Source organism: Rhyacophila brunnea, unplaced genomic scaffold (genome assembly GCF_057557595.1).
Source record: "Rhyacophila brunnea isolate RB1 unplaced genomic scaffold, BYU_Rbru_1.0 scaffold_8, whole genome shotgun sequence".
Lineage (NCBI taxonomy): Eukaryota > Metazoa > Arthropoda > Insecta > Trichoptera > Rhyacophilidae > Rhyacophila > Rhyacophila brunnea.
Window position 1 is genome coordinate 8,542,440 of NW_028233350.1, and position 25,890 is coordinate 8,568,329.

The following is a 25,890-nucleotide window of genomic DNA, read 5'->3' on the forward strand; positions in this document are numbered from 1 at the left end:
TAGTTTTGAGTAATTTGACTTTGAAGTTGTTAAAATGTTATGACTTTAAAATAAAGACTGTTTATTTATTAAGAATGTTTCCAGACGGTAAAGTTTGACATAAGGAACATTTTGGTATAACTAACTCAATATGTCATTTTTTCGAATTAGCGTCTACTTCCAGAACAGTGACGGTAATATAATAGTCAAATAACAAATATCTATAACAGTGATGGCGAACCTATAGCATGCGAGATGATTTTGCATGTCACTCGAATGTTTTATGTTGAAGAGAAAAAAATACTTTTACAAATAAATATATATTACTTCTATAATAATAAAAATAATGCTAACATGGACATGCGTACCTATTTTCTTCAGTTTTAAATAATATTTTTACCAATATTATTTTACCAATCGATGCGCAAACAGAAACGACTAAATTCATGCATAAATGACAGATCACATTGTATAAAAAATAGCAGGCAGATTAGAATAAGCATTAAGTTTAATTTAAATTGCATAGATCGACCCTTAGGTTTTATGCGTCACACATAAAATTATCGCACTGACCTCATCAGGTGGCGGGGAATCTCTGATCGATTGATCGATTTACAATCATTTTTAAATGCTTGACGCCACTGTAGTGAGAGAATGCCTCATCTGATCGGAGAAATTTGTGCGTGAAGAATCAAATACAGGAATACTCAAGAACTCAATCATATTTTTTTTCATCTTTTCCCTATGAAAAACTGCTCGGCACGTCACAGTCAAAATATAATATTTGAGAAATTTTGGCATGCGTACGTAAAAAGGTTCGCACACCCTGATCTATAATATCGTATTTTAGAATATACTTATTCGTCATATTATCTGTTGTAGCTAACTATTTTTAAATCAGTCCAGACTTTAATGAGAAATTTATTGAGGTATTCTTTAAAAAGAAATAATGCCGCATATATGGTTTTTTTTTTTTAATAAAGTAAGCTTTCAATGCACCCCTAGAGAAAGCAATTTTGGAGACCACCGGCCGCCACTGAGTATAACGCCGAACGCGTGTAGTTTGTTAAGGCTATACCATGGACTACATCTAAAAAGATTGTAACTATGCGACGCGCGGATTGTGCTGTTAACGCGTGCCGAACGAAACCTAGTTTGTCATAAAAATCCAACATGCGTCCATTTAGTGTTATGTTTATTGTTATATTAGTAATAATAATAATATATTCATTGACATGTTTTCTTTTTCGAGTTCGTGCATAACGTTTTTTAGTCATCTTTCCACGATATAAGAATATATTCTTCCGATGCCATCACAAAAAAAATCGACGTGCTCTGACGTCGAATGCCGCTTGGTGATTGGTGACGAATGCGAAATTTCGTCCCACCTATTGTTGAAAATTATTTGCCGTTTCACTTATGTATGCTCTTAAGCTTAGTCCAGCCAGACCAAGAACTGTATAATAATGTTCAATGTTTCCCATCCGCGTCGGAAAACAAAAATCCAAGATCATTTACTTCGTTTCAGAATGTTCATAATCTCATGTAATGTACGTGTTTGGGTAAAAATGTTCAGTAACAATTTTGATAGAACTCTTGAACAATTTGTATACAATGTTCACCTAACCAATCTCGATATGGACTTGGCATTATAATAGTATATAATTCGCCACATTTTCTGGTGTACCTAACTAATTTAAAATCAGTAACTGTGAACCGTTCACTAAAAACGTAGGTATATTTAACGAAAACAATGGAAGGCGTGTTACCAATTAACTTCACATGTGTGGACATTGTACTGAATTAGACTCGTCATTTTTTTTCAAACGTAAGATACAATTGAATCTATAATCCTTAATATCCGTTAATTTAATTAATTTTTAATTGATGAAAAAAGCATCAATCATATTTTGCCATCTATATAATAATCAACAATGATATTTCTTTACGCAGAATATAATGATACTGTCTAAATAAAGTATCTATAAAATAATTAATTATCTTTAGAGTTTTTATTTATTTATTTATTTATTTAAGAATACAAAACATTGTGGACATAACAAATCTAAATTCAAGACGTACACAACATGAGATTTACATTATACGTCAAATATTACCCTCACAAGAAAGAAGAAGAGAATATATGAAAAATTATATAATAATAATAACAAAAAATAAAATAATATCAAAACATTTAATACAGAAAAATAAATATTTTGAAAACAAAAAACATACAATTTTATACAGAAAAATAAAGTTTCAAAAACAAAAAGCAAAGTACATCATTGAAAATGTCTATGACTATTAGGGAGCGCATTTACTAAACTTGCACCTCTCGCTAAATAATCTCGTTATAATAATAATATATTGTATTAGGATTAGAAGAAGTAATTATATCGAGTACCTACCTATAAATAATGTATTATTGTACCCAATAAACTTAAGTGCAATAAATTGATTACCTAGTCTATTTTATTATCTATTTATTTACGAGGGTAAATACTAATTTATTTATTAACTATTTTTTTATTCAACGATTAATTCGCAAGATTCTTTTTATATTTTTTGTATAATTTTTTTATTATCTTTTTTTTTAAATTTAGAAAGCACTTCGGAGAGTATTAAGAGCCATATGTTAAAATGTGTCGCAATTGGATAGGATACTTATAGCATTGTGGTCGATGTGCGTGGGCACGAATCCCGAGAGACGCAGGTTCGATCCTGTTGGGTGTCGTATTTTTTTCAAAAAAGATTTTTTCTATTGGTTATATTATATTTTATCAGAAGTGTTTTCAAAATTATGTAGGTATGTCCACTAATGATTTGTGTTATTACTCCAGTATATTTTCACACGTCATGTACTCATTGAATAAATATATTTTATTCACGTTTCTTTCCCTAATATGTACAGTTAAGGTTATATAATATTAATATGTGCTATTCCACGATTATTTGAAAACCTTTTTATGGAATAACTGTTAGCAATGTCTTTTCAAACAAGTGAAACTAGCCCTTGTCGTTATTAAATTATGCGAAATAAATACTACAGATTATTTTAAATTATATTGTGTTATATTATTTTATAATTATTTATGATGGTTACTTAGGTATTTAAAGATTACAGAATTTATTCAGTTTACCTTTACAATAAAACAAAATAATAAACTATAAATAAAATGAATTCTAAACAATTAATAGTTTAAATTTTCTGCACATTGACTATAATTTGTTTTATTTTATTTAACACTACGGTCAATCCAAATGAACCAAACGTCTTACCAATTATTGCGACACTATATTGTATATCTTTAGTATAGTATCGATTTAATAGTTGTTTTATTAATTATTAGTTGACGACGCCTGATTAGGCTTACTTATTTAAGTACCTACAGAGATTCTTAGCAACTAGGAAGGTTATGAGTCCGGAAATAATCAGAGGTCAGAGTTGGCACGTAGAAAAATCCTGATAGCCATGGGAGTATATTAAATGAATAATAATTTATGATTATCAACTTGAAGATGGTTTACCTGCAAGGCTATGGTTTCGTTGACAGTGTGTATCAAAATTGTATGACATATTATGTATCTTTGTTTCTGAGCTACTGGCCTTCGTGCAGTATTGTTTCTAACGTGATGTTAACATATTATTATCAATGAAGGTATTGATTATGGCCTGCGATTGTCACGTTTAGACCTAATACATTACTTGTTAATATTGTCAAGATAAGGCATATCGTAACAATTACTCAGGTACCTAATATATTTTCACGACATGCTTATCTGTAAAGTAAAAAAATGTAGTTTTCACCATGCATGAAACTGCTATGATTTTATGGCACCATTAACATGTACCTACAAGTTATATAATTTACTGGAAAAGTCCACGACTTGTTAATTATTTTTTTAAATCAATTGGATAAAAAAAGGTTGGATCTAGGCAGGCGGTCCTTTACCCAGCCATTGCGTTTCTATGAATATAAAGTCACTTTTTTAGGCACGTATGTGAATATAATACTCAAATAAACCCGCGTGATTGACAAAGCTTCACACCTTACCACTCAACCGTTGCTTTAACTACCCGTAATGAATTGTTGCAAGTGCGGTATTTAATCTGTACAAGTTTAGGGAGAGAAGATCTTCCCCTAGCTCCTTCTACTCTCCTCGGTCTCTAGTTCTTCATTGTCACGTACATGGCCCCCACAAGGGGGGGGCTGACAGGGCTCTGGAGGGCCCGGCGTGGCAGGTCGACCTAATGGGGGAAAAAATCGCCAGCGGCGCTATTTTATTTGTAGAATCTTAAAATTTTAAAATGTCTACTTGTCTGATGCAATTTTTGATTACTGTGTGTCGATATCGACAACTCCATAACTCAAATGGATTTATTCAACGATACAAAAAAACGCTAAAAATACACCGAATACCCTCAATTTTACCTGAAACAATTCGATTCTGTAAAAAGTCCCACTCTCCACTTTAGCCCTAGCGATGGGTAGGGGGTCCGCCAAAGATCCTCGCCTGAGGGCCAGTTTCAAGATGTGGGGGCCATGGCCACGTACCTACATCCGCCACACTTAATGAGTTCGTCGATCCAGCGAGTGTTAAGGGTGTCCCTGTAGTCGTATAGCGCCTCTTTAGTACCACTGTAGAGTATACGCTTCATTACTTTGCACTCCGGCTCTAGGATGAATAAATTATCTATATTTACTTAATTATTACTAAATACATATACTAATACAAGTGGATATCATTATTTGATCTAATTTTATGCGAAGTAATCAGGCAGAGAGGAGTATCAGTGCGGTAAAAAATGCAAAAAAGTGCAAAGTTATAAAACGTATACTCTACCAGGATATGATAGAGGTCACCAAGCTGATGAAATCACAATGGCCCGGACATTCCGCTCGACGATTGAACAACCGCTGGACAAAGACAGTCATACAGATATATTTATTTTAGAATAACTGAGAAAACATTTGTATTTTTTACAAGTGGAAATGGATTTTTGTTATTCGCACGACTTGTCGCGTCGAGATTCGAGAACTCTCAAAATCAAGAACATTTGATTTCTCGAGATATTAATATTATTACAATTTTTTTTAAATCTTTCGGTAAAAAGTCGAGGCATTCACCAAAGAAGACCAGAGATATTCCATTTTTTTTTAATTCCGGGTGTGGTCCTTAGCCCAGTGACGATTTCTTGACACTCCCGTTGATGATATTATATCAAGAAATGAGAATTCTTAATTCAATGAAAACAAATTAGTATGACTGAAAAGTGTCTACTATTTTTGTCTGATTGCCCATAGCATACCTAAACTATTATGGCTTGGTTTACGCAGGGTTTAATTGAATTTTAAAAGCTAACCAAGGCTATCAGCAATTTGTAGTCTTAGTTGAATTAAAAACAAATACGTATGAGTGGCAAAGTTTAGTTTGCACTCCTCTTTAAGACGTTATTTCAGTGAAACGGCAAATAATTTTCAACTATAGGTGCGACGAAATTTCAGACTGACTGGCAATCGGAGAGCGCAAGTCGAGCTGTGAACACGTAAATTTGTTTTGTGATGGCGACGGGGGAATTAATTCTTAAATTGTGTAAAGATGACTAAAAAACGTTACCCCATTTACTTGTAAAAGAAAAAATGTCAATGAATATATTATTATTATTATTAGCAATAGAACAATTAATATAACATTAAATGGACGCATGTTGACTTTTTATGACAAATTATGTTTCGTTCTGTACGCGTCATTTGCACAATCTTCGCGTCGCGTTGTCACGATCGTTTTAGACCGTGCCCCAGCTGAATTATAACCTTAATTTTCACCCTTCACCGCCGGTTGACAGCACAAGAAAATCAAATATTTTTATTGGGAAAATAATCAACCACGTACCTTTGAAATATTGTAGATGCAATTTGGAAAATACTGTAATATATGAATATAATCAATGAACTGTAATATCTAAGTATTTCTTTGGTTTTATAGCGATCTGTTTTTTGTATGATAGCTCATCAGATAATTTAATATGACACATAGTATCAGAACAATATAATTACGTAAGTACTCCAATAATATTACTCCGTATTTATCAAACATATTACGTTTTTTTTTTAAATTATCGACTAACTGAATCTAAACAGTACAGTTTAATAAAAATACAAATAAAATTAGCACGCGCTGATAAGGCCAGTGGAAAGTGCACATATTATGATAATATTTATTTGTTTGATAAAACATGGCATAATATATATTTTTTTAATTTCGCTATATTACATCGATTATAAAACGCTTTTTTCCATTTTGGTGTCTCTGAATAATTGGAATGCGTCTTAAGTTGTAATCAAATTGAGGTGCATGTCGCCTACTACAATTTAGTTTATGGTTTCGTCATTTTGCAGAATATTTTGAATGGTCACCATCTCTGTAAATTCACTGAATAATGACACTGATGAAGAGTGCTAACTATAATGTATTAGTAATTTGAATTATTATTCATGCTAATTTCAATTAATTTTAACAGTTTTAACGTGTGCGTACGTTAAAATTACTTGCGATATGACGTCCATTTAATAAAAATATGCAAATGCATATTCAAAATATTATATTATAATATTATGAACAGAACCCAACCTGCAGACCATAGATAATAGACAACATTCTTATAGAAAATACATAGTGCCAACCGCTAAAAACAAAAAAACGTGATTTTGACATAAGTCGAAAAAGTGTAGGTATGTAAAAGATGATAAAAACGTTCATTGAGTCACGCAGGTGTCGATACAATGCAGTTCAACGTGAGATGACCTCATTGTTGTTCTGATGATTTCGGCAGATTTTTCCAACTGAAAATGTTAGTTTAAAGATTCAAAATGTGCTACGGGATGGGAGCATCAGTCTGATAACATTTTAAATACCAAGAAAAACGACATTACACACTTTTTTCCAGTAGCGGCAGCTTATTGTGATGTCACGTGATAGTAGGCGACATGCACCGCAATTCGATCAGATCTTTAGGTATAGTCGACGGTGTTTTACTGTCTGTTATGTTTTCGGCAACGGAAATCCTTACCAACAGGCCCCGAATTTGCACGTGGTCCAGTAGAACGTGTATGTCAGTAATAAGACACGATTGATGTTAATCTTCAGTGATGATTACTTACGTCCGCTTCCCTAATCTAGTTTGAAAAATTGTGATTGGAATTGGGATCGGGAATACGAATCCCAAAACCAAGTACTTCTGTACATAAATGATGTTTTCGTCCGCGGCGGACTTCAAAAATACAATATGGACATTCATATCAGAACATATTAATATCATATTATGTTAGTGAATATACGTCAATGTCCGGGTGGAAACGTTTGTAAATAGTTTTGATAAAACTTTTGTGTATTTATAACATTTATTAGTTTACGAACCAACGTCTCCTGTTATGTGGTCTGAACGAAGGAATCTAATCCCGGGATCCTGGACAATTTTCGATACCTATGAATCCCGGGATTAGTAAACATAATCGGGATTGATTTTTTTATCAATCACAATCAATCAGTAGGGATGTGTACAAAATTATGATAATGAAGTGTATGTACCTGCACATGTCATACGCTATCGTGAGAGATTCAGAAAAATAATAAATTCGTTCATTTAACCAGCTAGACGCCATTGACGTTCTGGCACGCGAACGGCGTCTAACCACCAGTGCCACGGACGTGCAGGCATGCACTTGTTTCTACGCCTAATTTTATGAATGTTTTCTTTTTTTTTAAAAATTAAAAAAGCTGTTTTATTTTCACATTATTATCTATATTACAATATTATTTACTCCATTAAACCCATGTATTTCCAAGATTGAACGTACACAATATTAACATTATAATGTCTTATAATAAATTATACTAGACATTTTTTACCGATTTTATCAATGCTATTTGTATAAATAATAAAAAATAATATCACTATCGAAACAACGCCAATCCCGGGACCGACAAATTGTAATCCCGAAATCCCGGGATCAAAATTTTGGCTCGGATTGGATTCTTTAGTCTGAACTGAGCATAATATTTCTCATATTGTATTTATTTCTTTGAACAATTTTCTTTATCATTCGCCGCTGTTTTATCATTTTCGACAACTCCTACTGTTGTTAATTGTTTTTTTATATTGCACATGCAATTTTCATAAAAAGTGGTTTCGTTTTAATATTTGAAATATAACTCGGTTTTTACGCACAATAAAATTTTATTTACACTACGTTATAATAGGCTATATATAAAAAAATGCGATCATTATTTCACAATATGACATCCACTGACGCATGACGGACCAAAATCATTTTTACATTGGAAACGATTTCACTTTCGTCATTCCAACAATAGAAAAGGTGACGATCGTTTTATAGAAAATGCGGAACAAAATTGAGTGTGAACTACTAATAATTATCTTGGAAGAGCGTTGTGGTGCTACTAGGGACATCTATCTAGCTAGGGCCATAATACTAAATTTTATCCCTACAATTATATTGATTTTTATTAGTAACTATTGTAACATTACAAATTATTCTACAATCAATGTTTACGTGAAAACAATATTTATTATGTTTTTGAAATGCCAGTTTCTAGACATTTTTTTAAATTCAGAGAAACCTTCTAACCAACCCTATCTGGAATATATTTTTGAAATAACGGTTGGCAATACTGATAATATATTTACATTTGACCATTTATTTAAATTAAATTAAAATCTGTATGAACAGAATTACGTGATAATCCTACATTCCGCTTCTGGATGCATTCCCAATGCCGAAATATTTCTCATTAGTATGTATCTTAAAAAACAATCGTTTATATCAGGGGTGTCAACTAATTTTTACAAAAGTTAATTAAGGACACATATATTATATAAGTATAGTATATAATAGATATATTTATATAATATAAAGAAATAATCTTGTTCCTATTATTCATAATAGTTATACGTTTTTTTTTATTAAGATTTAAAATTCGATTAATTCGCGTAGCAAATGAAGGAAAAAACAAAAATTATTACAAATCGACAATTATTGAATTATAATAGAAACATGTCAATTTTGTTTGAAATGGTGATAGTTTGTAGTGATGTCCTCCTAGAAACCACTCCTACGAAATGAGTCACTGTGGTCAGTAAAAATAGTTGGCAGTATGTAAGTAATGTTTGCTACCAATTAAAATATTATAAATTATATTTGGTAGCATTACTGCCATCTGTTTTATTGTGTTAGAATTAGATAATTAAAAATTTCGATAATGGAATTGAGTACCTTGGTATCAAAGTAGGACATAAGCCATTTACAAAATTTTACAGGAGACTCACAAACATGTGTGAAAAGTGACCGTTTTTCATATAACATACCAACTTTAAACTCAAAAATCTCTATGAAAACTACCGTTTTTGATACTTTTGGTGGATTTTTTGAAAAGAGCATCACTTGCACTACCATAATCAATTAAAACATGAATTTAGTGGGAGGTGGCGTTTGTCCCACTTTGATACCAAGGTACTCAATTGTATGTACTTATAATAAATAAAATCCTGTTATACTTCCAAATTATGAATAAATAAATCAAATATTTTTGGAGATCTACCTTATTGACACCCCTCCGGGTCTACTCTATACACAAGGCTGCTTTTGGTCCACTACGGCAGCTAAATAGGGTAGGAAAGTATTGAATTATTAGCACTTATTGTAACAATTATAATAATTTAGTTATAATTGGTACAATAAGTACTATGTTTTAACGGCACCTTTCTTGGCTGTGATAAATTTTAGACCAAGATACACAGTTTAGACGGCTAACTTATTGTAATTGTTACAATAAGTGTTAATAATTCGATACTTTCCTGCCATATTTAGCTGCCGTAGCGGACCGAAAGCAAGCTTGTGTATAGAATAGTTTATATTATTATATTTTTGATAAGCAACATTAATCAATACTTTTTTTATTTCCAGAATCTTTGTGGACTGGGCACTCGTAGCAACATACATTGGAGCGGCCTGTGTGTATGTGGTTTTAATGGCGTCTTCATTCCATGAAGTGAGAATATTAACAGACTCTTATAATATTTATACTGTCTATTACACAATTATAAACAATGCCTAATGTCATCGGATCTTTTACAGGTTTTGCAATACTATTACGAGGACACAAACTGGGATGTAAAGCTTTACTGTGCATTACTGCTGATCCCTCTAATCCTGCTGGGCCAGATAAGGAATTTGAAATACTTGGTACCATTCTCCGCTTTGGCTAATATCTTTTTGTTGGCAACAATGGGAATCACTATGTATTATATTTTCCAAAATATACCTTCAGCCAGCGACAAACCACTTTTCACGTCATTCGCCCAACTGCCACTTTTTATCAGGTTAGTAATACGATTACACTATCACTCAATCATAATTTTATATTATCTATACTTACATAAGTAGAGTTGGGTTTCGGGAATTTCCCGATGGGAATTCTCGAGAATTTTTCGAGATTTTCCATCCTGAATCTCGAGAATAGAAATTTTTACATTTCGGGAAATCCCGGATTTCGAGAATCTTTTCTCAGGATTCGGGATTTCTTTATTATCAAATATAAATTGGAAAAACGATTTTCTATATTATGAAAAAAGTGGACAGAAAACACAAAACGTTCAAAGACTGATCGGGGCATTTAACATTTAACTAAATTAAGCCAAAATGAGCGCAATTTTTGCAACATCTGGGAATTTTTTGTCTCAAAAGCGTACGAGATTGACAGTCTGTGTTTTTTGAAATTCCATTTTAATAAGTATGTTTTTAATTATTTTTGTACTATGTGTTATTGACAGTGTCATTTAATTTTATTCAACATAGAAAAACTCAGATAATACTGTTTTAATGGTGTCATCATTAGCTTGATGGGTCTATTCTATACTTATCGACCGCTAAAGTGATAAAGTGATAAATATTGTCAAACTTAGGGTAGGCTTATATCAAAGTATTAGCACTTATTGCAACAAGTATAACCAATGTATTGTAATTGTTACAATAAGTGCTAATACTTTGATACAAACCTACCTTAAGTTTGATAATATTTCTTACTTTATCACTTTAGCGGTCGATAAGTATAGAATAGACCCAACCAATAATAATTGATGTTCACAAATTTAGTACCTATTTCAAAATCTTTTATTATGATGGTTCTTTTTCTAACGATAAACGATTTTAATTAGTATTAATGGTGTTTTATTTATTTCTTTCCACATTTTTCAGTACTGTTATATTCGCGATGGAGGGAATTGGCGTAGTAATGCCAGTGGAAAATGACATGGCCAACCCTGGTCACTTCTTGGGATGTCCTGGAGTGCTAAATATCGCTATGGCTACTGTTTTAGTTTTGTACACAATAATTGGGCTATTTGGATACCTTAGATTTGGAGATGATGTCCTCGGCAGTGTTACGTCAAATTTGCCAGAAAATGAAATGTAAGTTTGTTTATAACTATTTTTTAATAATAATTAAACAATAATCAAAATAATTCACTCAATTATAATGAAACACGGAAGAAAATTAGTATGACAATTAACAACAAACACGAGCTTTCAATTGCAATCTGTCAAATATTGCAATCGGTTTTTTCAACATATGGTAAGAGGCATTCGGTGTACGGCCACGGCCAGATGCTTATGTACAAAATCTCACGAACCCAAATCATACGTTCCGTATACCGTGTGGCTTATAGCAGCCGTACGCAGTTTTGTTGGATGAGCGAGGTCGTAGTCGTAATAATCAGAATCCATAGAGCGATTCAGTTTATCTTGTTGTATCAGAACACATGATTCCAGAATGTTTTCAGCGTGGTTTCATTGGTAGACATAAATGAAATTAGGTATATCTTATGGGCTGATCATATCGAAAGATGCTAGCATAAGCAAGATGGCAGTGTGTTTTGACATTTTGTTATAATGCATGTGTGATGTACTGTCATTTGCAATGTTTTGTGATTATTTATCTAATTAATATAATGTTGGTTCACATTTAATTCTAATGTTCTGATTTCAGTGCAGCTCTGGCATGTATATCGCAATAGCGTAAAATTACCAACAATGGATCTGCAATAATTAATATGAAAATTTTCTTGTAACTTTTTAGGCTTTACTTTTATATTTAGGTTCCGTCTCGATATAACAATCTTCTTTTTTGATTTCGATAATATTACTTACTTATTATATTTTCCGTTAATTTTAGCCCCGCTCAAGTGGCCAAAGCTCTCATTGGCCTCGCCATCCTGTTCACATATGGACTCCAATTCTACGTGCCCATGGATATCATCTTCAAGAAGCTCGAGCCCAAACTTGATGAGAAATACCATCAGTTGGCACACATTTCCATCAGATCACTCCTTGTGGCATTCACAGGTAACAAATTTCTTCTTAATTAAAGTATCGGCTTGACTGTGTTCTGTATCCAAGGTCTTTTTTATTAAATCTAATTGACTATGCAAAGGGTTGTAAATCTGGGAGATATCACAATGTTTCTAAAACATTGTTTATGACAAAATATTGTTTAGTAGAATCTATGATTCTGAATCCGCGGGTCTCAGGTTCGTATCCTGCTTCTGACTAACCGATCTGCGTTTACCTTTGATCCACTGTTACCTACAAATGGGAAATAATACAAAACAAATGTATATTAATATAATAAAATATAAAACATTCTATATAATGGTCCCCATAGTAAAAATACAAAAAATAAATATGGATTCTCTGCATTTTACTTAAAAATAAAAAACAGAAATCAGTTAAATCCCTAAGACAGCATCCAAGGTGTACTATCGTACTGACATACAGAACTATAAATTAACATAAGTACTTACCTAATATGACTAGGGATGTCATATTGAAAGAAAAGCATTGATACTTTTTTACAAACATCACGTGTAGAACTTCCTTAAAAAAATACAGTTATATTATAATAGATTTTTGACATCATCGGCAATCTGAATTAATAATTGGTACCTAATTATATATAACGTCGAGGGTCCCAGGTTTGAATCCTGGGTCGAATTTGTGTATTATGGACCTAATAGGTTAGGCATGTGGCTAACATCCATTTCTCGTAAAAATAAATCTGTTAATGCAAACATCAAAATATTTTTAAACATATCGTTTATAAAAGTTATATTTGTTTATTTTCAGTGGCAATCGCCGTTGTCGTGCCCAAGCTCGATCTGCTGATCAGTCTGGTCGGAGCTGTCTTCTTCTCCACTCTCGGACTGCTGACGCCGGCCATCGTCGAAACGGTGCACTGCTGGAACGGACGCCTGGGATGGGGATACTGGAAATTATGGAAGAATATCCTCATCGGGCTTCTTTCGATAATCGCGTTAGTGTCAGGATCATATACTTCAATAAAAGAAATGATCAAATAAGAGACATGTAGAAATTAATTAAAAGGTGATGAAATTTGAAACTTGTACTGCAAAAATTTGAGAAGCCAGCTTTTTTTTATTTTAAAAATAATTGCTTTTTTGTTGTTCTTTTATTAGACTTAGGTACAGATTTTTTGCATTTTTATCATGTGACATAATGGCTGTGCATTGTTGAAATACTGAAATTATTATTATAATAAAAAAAAAAATCAAATTGTGGCATCTAGTGACGGAATACGAAAGGATGCAATGTAAATATTACATACCTACAGATATTAAAAATAAAAATGTTTCAATAAGATGAATATGTTCAAACAAACAATCTCTTAATCTTTTGAGAAACTAGGTAAGTACTAAATAATTTGTGAAATTATATTTCCATGAACAGAAATCATAAGTTTAGTATGGCAGACGGTTCTAAACCGCATATGGTTTCATCCCATGGATGGCCTCTAAAATTCAGCTGATTTATAAAACTATACAATTTAATTTGTTTCTAATATTCAGATAATTTATATATTTAATTCATAACAGATTATTGCATAATTAAATAAAAATAATTATATTTAAAATCGTTCCCTTGACAGGTTGCTTCTCGTGTAGTTACCTACTTCTTTATAATAATTATTAGTGTATTAAATTGCAGCTTTCTTATTCTGCCAACAGATGCTACAAAAAACCATTGGATGGTATATATGAAAATGCCTGTTCTACTCAATTAATAATAATTACTTATTTCTCTCTCTTTTTTCTATTTACATAAAATAATATTTATGAAGTGTACTTGTAACTGAACTATATTTTTTCATCTGCATAAAATTCTGCTATATTTACATCATGCAAAAAAGTAGTATTTTAAGTTTAAAAAAACTGTTTTTTTCAGTGTTTTAATTTTATACAGCCAAATAGTGCTACGACAATAATATATTATTATTTTGAATGTAAATTTGTCATACATAATAGCATAAATAGCGAACAATTACTTGTAGAATATCATTTGTATTATATACAGAATAATGAATGACTAATAATCTGTTGTTTTAAGATTTGACAATTTTTGTTCCGTTATCGGTTTTTTAAATTAAGTTATTTTAATATGACGTATTTTAGACATCTTACCATTCTACATAGAATTCGCCTAGTTAAGAAATTCGATTACTCTAAATAATCTAGTTACATGGTCACTCTAGAAAAATTTAGAATACAATCGAACCACAATTGAGAATCAGAGTCATGAACTAATTTAAATTATTGCGATCATATTATTGTAGATAACAAATGTTTAGATGAATTAATTACTATGTTATGCAAATTTTTGTAATTGTTGAACAATTATATAATTTAAAAATAATATTTTTCATACAAATCAAAACAAATCATTCATATCGCGATAATTATTAGACTTAAGTATGATAAAAAACCGTTGTTGGTACTTTATAGAGATTATCCAATTTTGAAATGAAGATACATAGACATTAAACTAATTTTGTAAATAAGACATACACAAACGGTTAAAACTGCAACATGAATAAATGCAAGTTTTAAATATTTATGATATTCAAACAAATTCATAAAATATGATTTTTTGATATAAATGTCTATGCCTCTCATATATCTATGCCTCGTGATATTACTATCGCAGTATCTGACAGGCCGCAGATTTTTAACGACACACGTTGAATGTAGAGCGAAGTTCTTACTAAAATCCTTGTAACATCGATAATTTCTGACTTAGTATTTCATGATTATTCAAACAGATGTCACTGTGTGTTTGTTATGACAGTGGCTAGTAAATTGAGTTTAAAAAGTCGGACAAGATAACTTGCGAAATTTGTATGTGCGGCCTGTCGATCATGGCCTCACGGAGCAAGAAAACTCATTGAAGGCATAGAACCTGTTAAAATAATGTTTTTTCATCTGAGTATGTCATCATATTACTTAGACATCATATTACTTATATTAGAAAATCAGTATTAAAAAAAATGGCTACATACTAATTTACATATCAATTTAACTGGCAACTCTAAAAACAGATAGAATATCCATCCTGTCTCGTCTCCGTTTTGGTTTCATTCGGCCGCTTCCGTTTTGCGTTTACATGTCAGTTTAAAGGACAGGTCGACGGAAACGGAGACTGATTGGATACCAAAACTACTGATCGTTAAAAAGCACCTCAAGGTTCTGTTTCAATTCTGTTTTTATACATTTTCTATAGTCCCTAATTCGCTATCCATGAAACTTTTCATGTTGTGCTTTTAAACCGTCATGTGTTAGCTTACATCAGAAACTGCCTTTTGTAATGACTAAAATTCGTATTAATATCCTGTTTACAATATATTTATAATAAAGGAATTATAAATATTATTTTTGTATTACTGCGAGACATGATTACCTATTATAATAATTTCTATTTTTTTTACTACTTATGTAATAATATTTCATACTCTGTGCATTGGATAGGCTGCTAAGACATGTTATACAATAATGATATATTTTGGACTACATGCAGGATTTGTATGTCCATTACCTATCATTTGTGCCAAGCCGTAGTTTTATATGGCAAAATATACTAAGAAATATTGTAAAAGATGATAATGTTAGATAGTTTTTAAGATATTATTAATTATCAGAACAGTTTTTATAACATTTACTTGATGTGTGGGTAAACAGAAGAAACAATCACTGAATATTAAATTTATATCTTCCTAATGACATTAATTAACAAACATTGATCTATTATACCTAGATGAAACATACAAGGCCAGATTAACGTTTGAAGGACCCCAAGACTGCTATTGGCTGTTATCAAGGGTAGTTTATCATATTATGTTTGTATTGAAGTATTATAATTGTTACAATGAGTTAGCCGTCTAAACTGTCAAAACTGTATATTTCGCTCTAAAAGTTAGTACAGCCAAGAGAGGTGCTGTTAAAACATAGCACTTATTGTAACAATTATTACAACTAACTTATTGTAAATAAATTACAAGATAAAAAGAACTTTTTATATACAACGTTTTTAAATTTTCTGTTGAATTATTATGCTCAATATGCTCAAACTTGTACTTGATATGAAGTAAATAAAAAACAAACAAATATAGAATACTGAAATGTCATTTTGACATTTCATTTTTATTTCCATAGTAACGCACGTATATATTAATAATTTAGTTGCTTGGACCCCAGACCCCTAGCAACCAATAATGGTGTCGAAATAACTTTTCATACAAAACAGAATAACTGAAAATGAATTCAATTCTGCTTAAAGATGGCTAAAAGTATTAAAAGAATGCATTGGCATGCATGTGTTCTGATATATTCTAAAAGTTTCAAATGTCTAGCTAATCGAGAAGTTAGTTAAAAATCGATTGCAAGAATTGTACTGGACAAACAACCACCGGACAAACAAGAATACGAGCTAATAAAAACGTTGTAAAATTACAATACTTCAATACAAAAATATGATAAACTACCCTTGGTAGCCGCCGATAGCAGTCTTGTATATAGAATAGATGTGCTGGGGTCATACATAATATTCGGACCGGGGAGAATAATAACTTCTTAAAATGGTAGTTTATAAAAGATCTTCTTCCTACTTTTTTGCTGTATGATATTTCATGTTTTTCTACCACAATTGTTTTGGCTGACGCGTACAAAATTCATGATTTTTTTCATATCATAACAATTGAACTGAACGCTACGGTAACTCCTGATTTACAAAACTTTGCATACCTATATAGTAAATATTTTTTTGGTAGCACATTTTTTGCAACAAACCACCAACTACCAATTTGGTGGCCCTGGGTTATAGTCGCTTTAGTAAATCCGGTCATGGAAACAATTATATCACATACCACCAATACTAGAAACACTGTATTAATACTTTAGAAAAGTATGTAAGTATGTTATTATGTTATGTATACAACTGCCTAGTTGTAACTGACAAACTGTTAGTTGTATACTTCATACATGAAGATATCGAAAGTCAAAACCTGGATCCCAAAGATATTATCATTCGGTACGTATAATATCATCTAAAATAAAATTTATCATACCAATGAGATTAAACTACATACTTCTATATAGGGAAAGTAATACTTTGTATTGTAACAGTTGATAGTGATTTCAGAACACAGCGTTGTCAGTATTATTTATAAATATCATATAGTGTTTTTATCTCAGTGTGGTTCTGGAAAATAAATGTCAAAGCATACGCCTGAATTGGATATACATATATTTACGATGCGATTCAATTTCATACATAAAAAAACCTCTACACAAGAACGTTAGCCTTCAATAATTTGAAAGCATGAAAAAGGCTATTGCTATCTTCTTTGTTTAATAGCCAATGAGCGCACAGTATAGTGATACAATATTCATTATTTAATATCGAGGTGAATACCAAGTGTTAATCCATATTAGTTTTTAAACAATCAGAATGATAGGGTTCGATAAACTACAAACATATGAACTGTCATTGGCATAGTTGTAAGATGGCATGGTCGTTTCTTATTATGAATCGTTTCATCTACGCATAATACATCAATTGACAAAAGGGGCAACTTATAAGCTAATATGTGCTACAATGAGTCAGTTTAACAACTCAATATCGTTCACGAAAATCAATTTAATTTACTTTGACAAACGCCATCTAGTTTTTAGAGTAATAAATTTTCTTTGGTCTGGTGTTAACTGCTATATTATAATATTATTTAAATAAAAATACACTTCATGCTCACTCTATGCGTTCTCTATGGTTAAAGGATTTTTGATAATAATTTTGTGCTTTTGGCAATTAAATGGATTAAAATCTGAGAACACAATGGGCGCAGCAAAGCCATTTTATTGCATTTTAACAAAACACAGATAATATTATTTTTGGAGTGGATTAATTTACTTACAGTATCTACCTATACTTAATATTTTATCATGTAGAAAATAAATATAAATGTATTTTTCAAAGAAACATTGTTGAGAAAAAATCATACAGTCCACTTTCAGCTTTGCAATATAAACAATTGTTGGCTGCAAACTTTTTAATGTCAAAAAGCCAACACCTCAATGACTGCATTCCAGACCAATGAATGGCCCTGATTTTTTTATGAATTTTAAAAATAATGTATGCATTAAACCTATGCAAAATTTCATCACCTTACTATTAAAACCTCGTAAGTCTGTTTGAAAAGAATGTTGAGGGAAGGAAAGACGTAATAAAAACAATATTTTAAACACCTCTCTAATCGATGAATCTGCTAACACTGGTTGTGAAATACTAGGTTTTAATTCTATGTTTGAAACCACGAGACTTACGAGTTTTTAAAATTTATCGATAGATGGATAGCACACTAGTCTAGGCTCTAGATAACCGAGGTTCTGATATGACTTAAAATGTTTTTTTGTTAAAATGTTTTTCGAACAAACTTCATTTTTCCATAATATCGGACATACAACGTCTTAATAATTAGGTGACGATTTATTTGTTTTATTGTAAATCAATGATCACAGCAGACCGTCTCAAGAGCCCTCTTCTGTCTAGTTTTTAATATTGATCGCTAAAATTTAATGGTATATTTTACTATATTATTGTAATGTGATATTTTAAATAAATAAATAAATTATAATGCGGTTAGTTAGGGTCGGTTTGTGTCAAAATCAATTTGGAAACCAACAACATCACTGTAATGTTAATATCTAAAAAGTACAATTAAAAATGATGTAGGTAATTAGATGATGTTGATTTTTTTATTCATCTGACGTGATTCCATAGCTGACATTTGAGTGTTAAAAATATTGAAATGTATTTACAATTGTGATTAAATAAATTATTATTTAAAAAAGACAATCATTATTTTATTATTTTACCAAACCTGCTTTTACCTCCACAGCTACTAATTAATACACTATGAATTTCGGTAAAATAAGATAATATTTACCTAGTCGTCAGTGGCGAAGGGTGTAGGTAGGCTGCTAAGATCCTCCATAAATGGTGCACTCTATACTTGCACTTATATGCCATAGAAATTATTTTTTAAAATTATGTTATTATCAATTATTTAAATAATAATATATTACATGCCAAGATATTAGGCGTACGCATTAGCCACTATCGTTCTGTATGCAATGCTCCAGATATTCTGATGTCACGTCACACAAAGTTCATACAAAAAAAAATATCACTATTCACATGCTGTAGCACTCTTGCATATTTTTTTATGCCTTTCTTTATAATACATTCATACTTTTCTACATATACGACAGATGTCGTTGGCAAATATATTTAATTTACAATAACACACTTTAAAATCACTACACAAATAATATTGGTATAAAAAATTAGGGCATATGCCACTATGTGGAGGCCCATAATGGGGGTTTTAGGGTCGAACTTGTTAAATAAATATATATATATATAGGTATAACAAAATACTTTATGGCGACCCTCGTAGTCCAATACGTAAGGCACTGATTTCTCAGGGGTTCCAGGTTCGATTACGGGCGATTTCGCAATGCATACAGATGAAGTCTGGGTGTTTTTATGGTTGTTTCACCACTGTAATTCGTACCCTCGATGTCTTTTATAGCATTAATGAAATAAAAGCACTACTTACATTAAAAAAGAAAAAAATGTTTATTCTTTGGTAAGTTTATATTTATGTACATTTAAATAACCGGTTAAAAGAGTTTTAATATCAAGATAATAGATTCAGCGTTGTACAAATTCATCTATAATAGATAATTTATTCATAATAGCAATAATTGTACATTGACATAATAAAATTAGCAACATTATAAATTACTATTATTTATTGATCGAGTTAGCATTTACTTAGTACTTAACTATTTAGTAAGTAGTTTTTCTAACTTTTTATTTAAAGCCTCAATTACATTGAGCTTCTTTACGAGCTGTTTATTGGCGAATTTACAATCTGCCTGTAAAGTCGCCCAGTGTAATCATCGAATAAGCTAATAAGCAGGTTGTAAACACTCTACCGAGAAAAGTTGAAAGCCGGTCAACTTTACACGCTACACGCCGGCGTGTGGGCCTACTGCGTCTGCGCAGTAGAGCGCAGTACCAATCTCCCGGTAAAAAAACGAACTACGTTCTGTCAAAATAGTCACTGGCTTGTGGCTTCTCAGCGAATGAAAAGTTTTGTGTGTAATCATCAAATCGCAGTAGCTGAATCGCCTGCTTTTAAATTCGCCAATAAACAGCTCGTAAAGAAGCTCAATGCAATTGAGGCTTTAGATTACTAATGCTTTTTATATTTCAGATGGTTTATGGCATCAAATACTGCGAAATTAGAATTATTAAAATAGGAATTTTAATAATATACCTACCAATCTATAAATGTAGGATAATAATAAAAATACACACAATTCAGTAAAATAAAAAAAAAATCATAGTTACATACCTATTGATTATAGATAAAAATAAACAGATTTTACTTGATGCTTTTAATATCTCGTTATAGTCAATAATTTTTGATGAAAAGACTTCATATTTTTGAATACCTAAATAATATCAAGACCGGTTTCATAAACTTTACAGGAGAATATTTTTCAGAGAACGACACAATTGTTCTGACTTCTGATGTATATTAAATGCTGTGGGGTAATATTTTATGACAATCAATATCTATGTGCAAGCATTTACTTTTAAAATGATTGTAGGTACTGTTACACCCCCTAATGGTCCCCATTTGGGGATTTCTCTGTGTATCTGGAGAGGTCCGAGTCAGTATCAAATCAACAAATAGTAAGGGTTGATTACGAAAATAAATAATAATAAAGCCGGCAATGCTGTAAATCCCGGCCGTTTAAAAATATCTGCAACGTCGCCGTTTTCGACAACGCTTCTCGCTGGGAACAAAACATAAGATGTCGAGTAATACGCGGCAGACGGCCAAACAGTAAACATTGTTAACTCGCGCTTCATATAAAAGAAATTGGAACTGTGAAAAAATGTAACCATTAGTATATATTAAGCCAAATAAACCTCGCCGTTTCCACCACAATTCCGGTGTGTTATTTGTCTACCTCCAAGTCCTGAATCCATACAAAGAAACAAAGTTACAGCGTGCTTTCCACTTTCGAAAATGGAGGGAAATGACATTACCTACACGCAAGTTAAAGAAAATTAATTTACTTCGCTCTATCCTGTTAAGAAATTATTAAGATCGCTACGTATTTTGGTACGTCCTGTTTTAAGATAAGTACTTAAAATAAAATTTATTTTAAATAATTAAATAACACATTTTTCTACAATACGATTAAATTATGTATGTCTGTGTTTTATGTGAGAATGAAAATATTGAAAAATTAAAACTTACAAACAAAATAACACAGTTTGCCTAATATTGTATGCATGGCATCTAGATTATCGTGGTGTATTTTCCGTGGTTTTGGTAACATGATATATCAGAATCGTTGCAGAATCGACTATTAACCATGTTATTGCTAATACAAAATGAACAGTCAAAAATATAGACCCCATAGTGGTCTCTGCTAGGTCATGTTGAAAAATTTCGCCACGGCAGCGAACAACGAATGCAATTAGTGATGCCTCCCATAAAATCAATGATGATACCTACCTACAATGACATTATTAATGGACGACGCACTCAATACAGTAGCTAGCAAGTAAATTCACGCACAGCGACATTCGCACATGTATAGGTAGATGTCACGCAATTTCCATTATGCGATATCATGCATCGGGAATTTATAGCAATATCACCTTTATTGTAATGGCGTTAGAACAGTGTTTCTAGTGTCAATGTTCATTTGAGTGAACCCGTTCGAACCGAACCATTCGGCAGATCCGACAAAAAGCATCGGGAATTTATAGCAATATCACCTTTATTGTAATGGCGGTAGAACAGATTATGCCATTCGGCAGACCCGACAACAATGTGAGTGTCATTTTTTTTCCAGATGCTTCGTCCATATTAATATTAATGTCATTGCCTACCTAAAAAAATCATTACCAAAAATGACTTCGCTGTTATAGAAGTATATTTTTGTGAATAAAAATAAGGAACACGAAGAGTAAAATTAGAACAAAAAAGTTCTAAGAAGAAACTGAGCCGATCGTACCAGACATTAAGTGCATTATTGTTACAAAAATAAGACTAATATCCCACTACTTGTATGTATGTTTCCAACGTTACTACAAATATTAAAAAAAAAGTTTTATTACTTAGGTTATATTATGTTTATTATATGCGGTTTATGACAGTTTAATATAGGTAGGGAAGCAAAAGGTTAAAAACCTATGAGTCATAACCAGAGCGTTGGAGCAGACCCTTTTTTGAGTTGCACGCTCCAGCTCCGCTCCGGGACCTAAAACTTACTCCGGCTCCGCTCCGGGTAAAAAGTTGTAATAAGTATTATATATGTATACAAATGTTATAAAAATAAAAAAATAAGTAGTTTTAAAATAATCGTCATTTTCATTATTAATTCTATAACAAAATTACCGTCAGCAAATCGTCTCTCATTATTTGCCTCTTCTGTCAAAAAAATGAGATTATTTATCACTCGGCAGTGTTGCAATACTTCAAATAATTCCAGTATTGCAAAGTGTCAAAATATACTATTTTCATTGGTTTTAGGACGAAAACTTAATTATAAAAAAACATCCGGAGCAGTGGAGCATTACAAATTTTCGGTGCTCCGGCTCCGCTCCTGCTCTGGGTAAAATCCCATCCTCCAGTGCTCCGTGCTCCGCTCCAACGCTCTGGTCATAACTTCCATAGACATGTTGTTGCTTGATCTACAAGTGCATAACGCTGAAGGTACATAAGTAAATTAAACCACACATAATGATGCAACGATTCCGATAAATAAAATTACTCTTAATACACTATGATGATCGAAGAAAAACATAAGAATTTAAGACGATACTTCAGTGAAACGGCAAATAATTTTCAAGTATAGATGCGATGAAATTTTGGACTCGCTGGCAATCGGAGAGCGAACGTCAATATTAATTCTTAAATCATGTAAAGATGACTAAAAACGTTACCCATTTACTTGAAAAAGAAAACATGTCAATGAATATATTATTATTGTTACTAATAGAACAATAAATATAACATTAAATGTACGCATGTTGGATTTATATGACAAATTATATTTCGTTCGCACGCGTCATTTGCACAATCCGCGCATCGCCTAGCCACGATCTTTTTAGACCATGCTTCAACTGAGGTATAGCCTTAATGAAATTTACAGAACCGCGGAAAGCTTAGATATTATGCAAAATAATATTATATTTTATTTGTGAGTAGGGAATTCGTTATTGGTAAACGCTTGATTGTTGATTCCGAATCGGCCATCTTTCTGAGCTGCAGCAGGCCGCGCTGCCGTGTCAGGGTATGCCACTGTCTGGGCATGAGGCTGCATCACCATGTCCACCCTGTTGGGGGACCATGACCATTTTTCTGAAGTTCCTCGTCTCTTGAAATGGAAGGCAGCCAGCATCAGAATTATTCCTATCGCGGTCACTATCCACTGCATTACTTTTCCGATTTTGATCTTGAGATAGACTCCATTCAGCAGATCGTGGATTTCGTCGTTTATTTCTGCTCCCTAAAAATGGTCAGATATTACTCATATATCTACTATGATAAATACTATACAAAACCGTTTAATAAAAAAATAATTAAACAGCAAAAATCAGTGCCACCCCATGACGGTATGCAGGTCACGCATTGCTTAGGGGCGGCACATTATAAAGGCCTGCAAATGAAGGAACGACTATTACAACTTTTGGAAGTTGTGGCGGTTTTCCATGAAGCGGACGATGCGATCGCTTCGTTAAAAATGCCGACTTCTTAGTTAAAATAATAAGGGAAGCATAGAAAGAAGTGGCGAAGGGTGGAGGTAGGCTGTTAAGATTCGACATTAATAGTGCACATTAAACTTAGTTAGTCATACGTATTTGTTTTTATGGAATTAAGACGACAATTTCCAGTTGGTGTTGGTTAGTTTTTAAAATTCAATTAAACTCTGCCTAAACCAAACCATAATAGTTTTGGTATATTTTGTGCACACTTTTTCATTCATACTTATTTGTTAAAAGTTAAATTAGAAATACATCTTAGACATTTTGTTTGTTATTTTTTAAATTGATTAAGCCCTGCCTAACCAAACTATAATAGATAAGAAATATTATTCTATCCATAAAATATCCAAAATTATGTATGATTTAATGGCATAATTTTAGATAATTTAAAAATAGACGAGTATTTTTTGACTATTATCTATTACGGTTTGGTTAGGCATGGTTTAATTGGATTTCAAAAACTAACCAACACCAACTGCAAATTGTCGTCTTAGTTCCATAAAAACAAATAAGTATGACTAACTAAGTTTAATGTGCACTATTTATGTCGTATCTTAACAGCCTACCTCCACCATTCGCCACTGATAGAAAGTTTTGGCAACCTATCCTATTTTTGTTTTGTATACTCAATGGCGGTTTATCATACAGGAAACATCTTCAAAAGAGTGAGTCCAAACCTTAGACCCGCACGTATCTAAAACACTGCTGTTTTCGATTATGTTTTGTGGAAATGCTGTATTCCTCAGTAGATGCTGTTTGTTATTTATTTTTAAGATTTTTGTTACAATTGTATTTTTAAGATAACCAACACAATAGTACAATTTTAGACTAAATATAATTAAAGATTGAAAGAACTTTTTATAAACCTACCACGTTTTTAAATTTTCTGTTGGATTTAAACTTGACAATTCTATGTATTAATAATTTAGGACAAATAAGGCAATTGTCAACAAATATTTTTTTTGCTATTTTGCAACTAACGAACAAACAAATATAGAATACTGAAATGTCATTTTGATTTCCATAGTAATGCACGCATATATTAATAATTTAGTTGCTAGGACCACCCCATTAGCAACCAATGCTAGTGGATTGGATTACGGATTTCTCCGAAATAACTTTTCATACAAAACAGAATTAATTGAAAATGAATTTAATTCTACTTAAAGATGGCTAAAAGTATCAAAAGAATGCATTGGCATCGTGTTCTGATATATTCTAAAAGTTTCAAATGTCTAGCTAGTCGGGAAGTTAGTTAAAATCGATTTCAAGACCTGTACTGGATAAAAAACCACCGGACAAACAAGAATACAAGCTTAGAAAAACGTGGTAAAATAAGAGGGGTGGCTTTAAATCTTTGCCTAAGGGTGGCACTTTGTTTAACGACATCACTGTGGAAAATAATTCAATTGTTATTATGAATAAGTAGTAAATTGTTTAATGGATTTACCTCATCAACCCACATTATGGGAAACAGTCCTGGCTGCACGGAAGCAAGGACCGAAATAGTTGGAAGTTGTATTAGCTCCATGTTGAATTGAATTCGTTTTGCTCCTCTCAAAGCGGCCCCAGTTTTCTGTAATAATTTAAGAAACACAAACATTGAAATTCAAATTCAAATAGCGAA

At 31.9% G+C, this 25,890-nt stretch overlaps 2 protein-coding genes and 1 long non-coding RNA gene across 3 annotated transcripts in view; 1 reads left to right on the forward strand and 2 right to left on the reverse strand.

Moving 5' to 3' along the window:
* The window catches only part of LOC147063881 (proton-coupled amino acid transporter-like protein pathetic), a 72,138-nt gene extending 58,529 nt beyond the window's left edge, over positions 1-13,609 (forward strand). Inside the window, exons 6-10 of the mRNA XM_085959298.1 lie at positions 9,966-10,050; positions 10,137-10,381; positions 11,256-11,468; positions 12,232-12,401; positions 13,182-13,609. Coding sequence (XP_085815424.1) covers positions 9,966-10,050; positions 10,137-10,381; positions 11,256-11,468; positions 12,232-12,401; positions 13,182-13,414 — 946 coding nt within the window. The 3' untranslated portion in view covers positions 13,415-13,609. The remainder of the gene's footprint in view (positions 1-9,965; positions 10,051-10,136; positions 10,382-11,255; positions 11,469-12,231; positions 12,402-13,181) is intronic.
* A 6,432-nt stretch (positions 13,610-20,041) lies between these two features.
* LOC147063882 (uncharacterized) lies at positions 20,042-23,070 on the reverse strand. Its single transcript, XR_015071975.1, has 2 exons — positions 22,386-23,070; positions 20,042-22,005 (listed from the first exon to the last, which is right to left on the reverse strand). It is a non-coding gene; the product is annotated as an uncharacterized LOC147063882 (long non-coding RNA).
* A 557-nt stretch (positions 23,071-23,627) lies between these two features.
* Positions 23,628-25,890, reverse strand: part of LOC147063883 (sensory neuron membrane protein 2-like) — a 34,893-nt gene continuing 32,630 nt past the window's right edge. Inside the window, exons 9-10 of the mRNA XM_085959300.1 lie at positions 25,714-25,839; positions 23,628-24,007 (exon numbers count right to left, since the gene is read on the reverse strand). Of these exons, the coding sequence (XP_085815426.1) occupies positions 23,693-24,007; positions 25,714-25,839 (441 nt within the window). The 3' untranslated portion in view covers positions 23,628-23,692. The remainder of the gene's footprint in view (positions 24,008-25,713; positions 25,840-25,890) is intronic.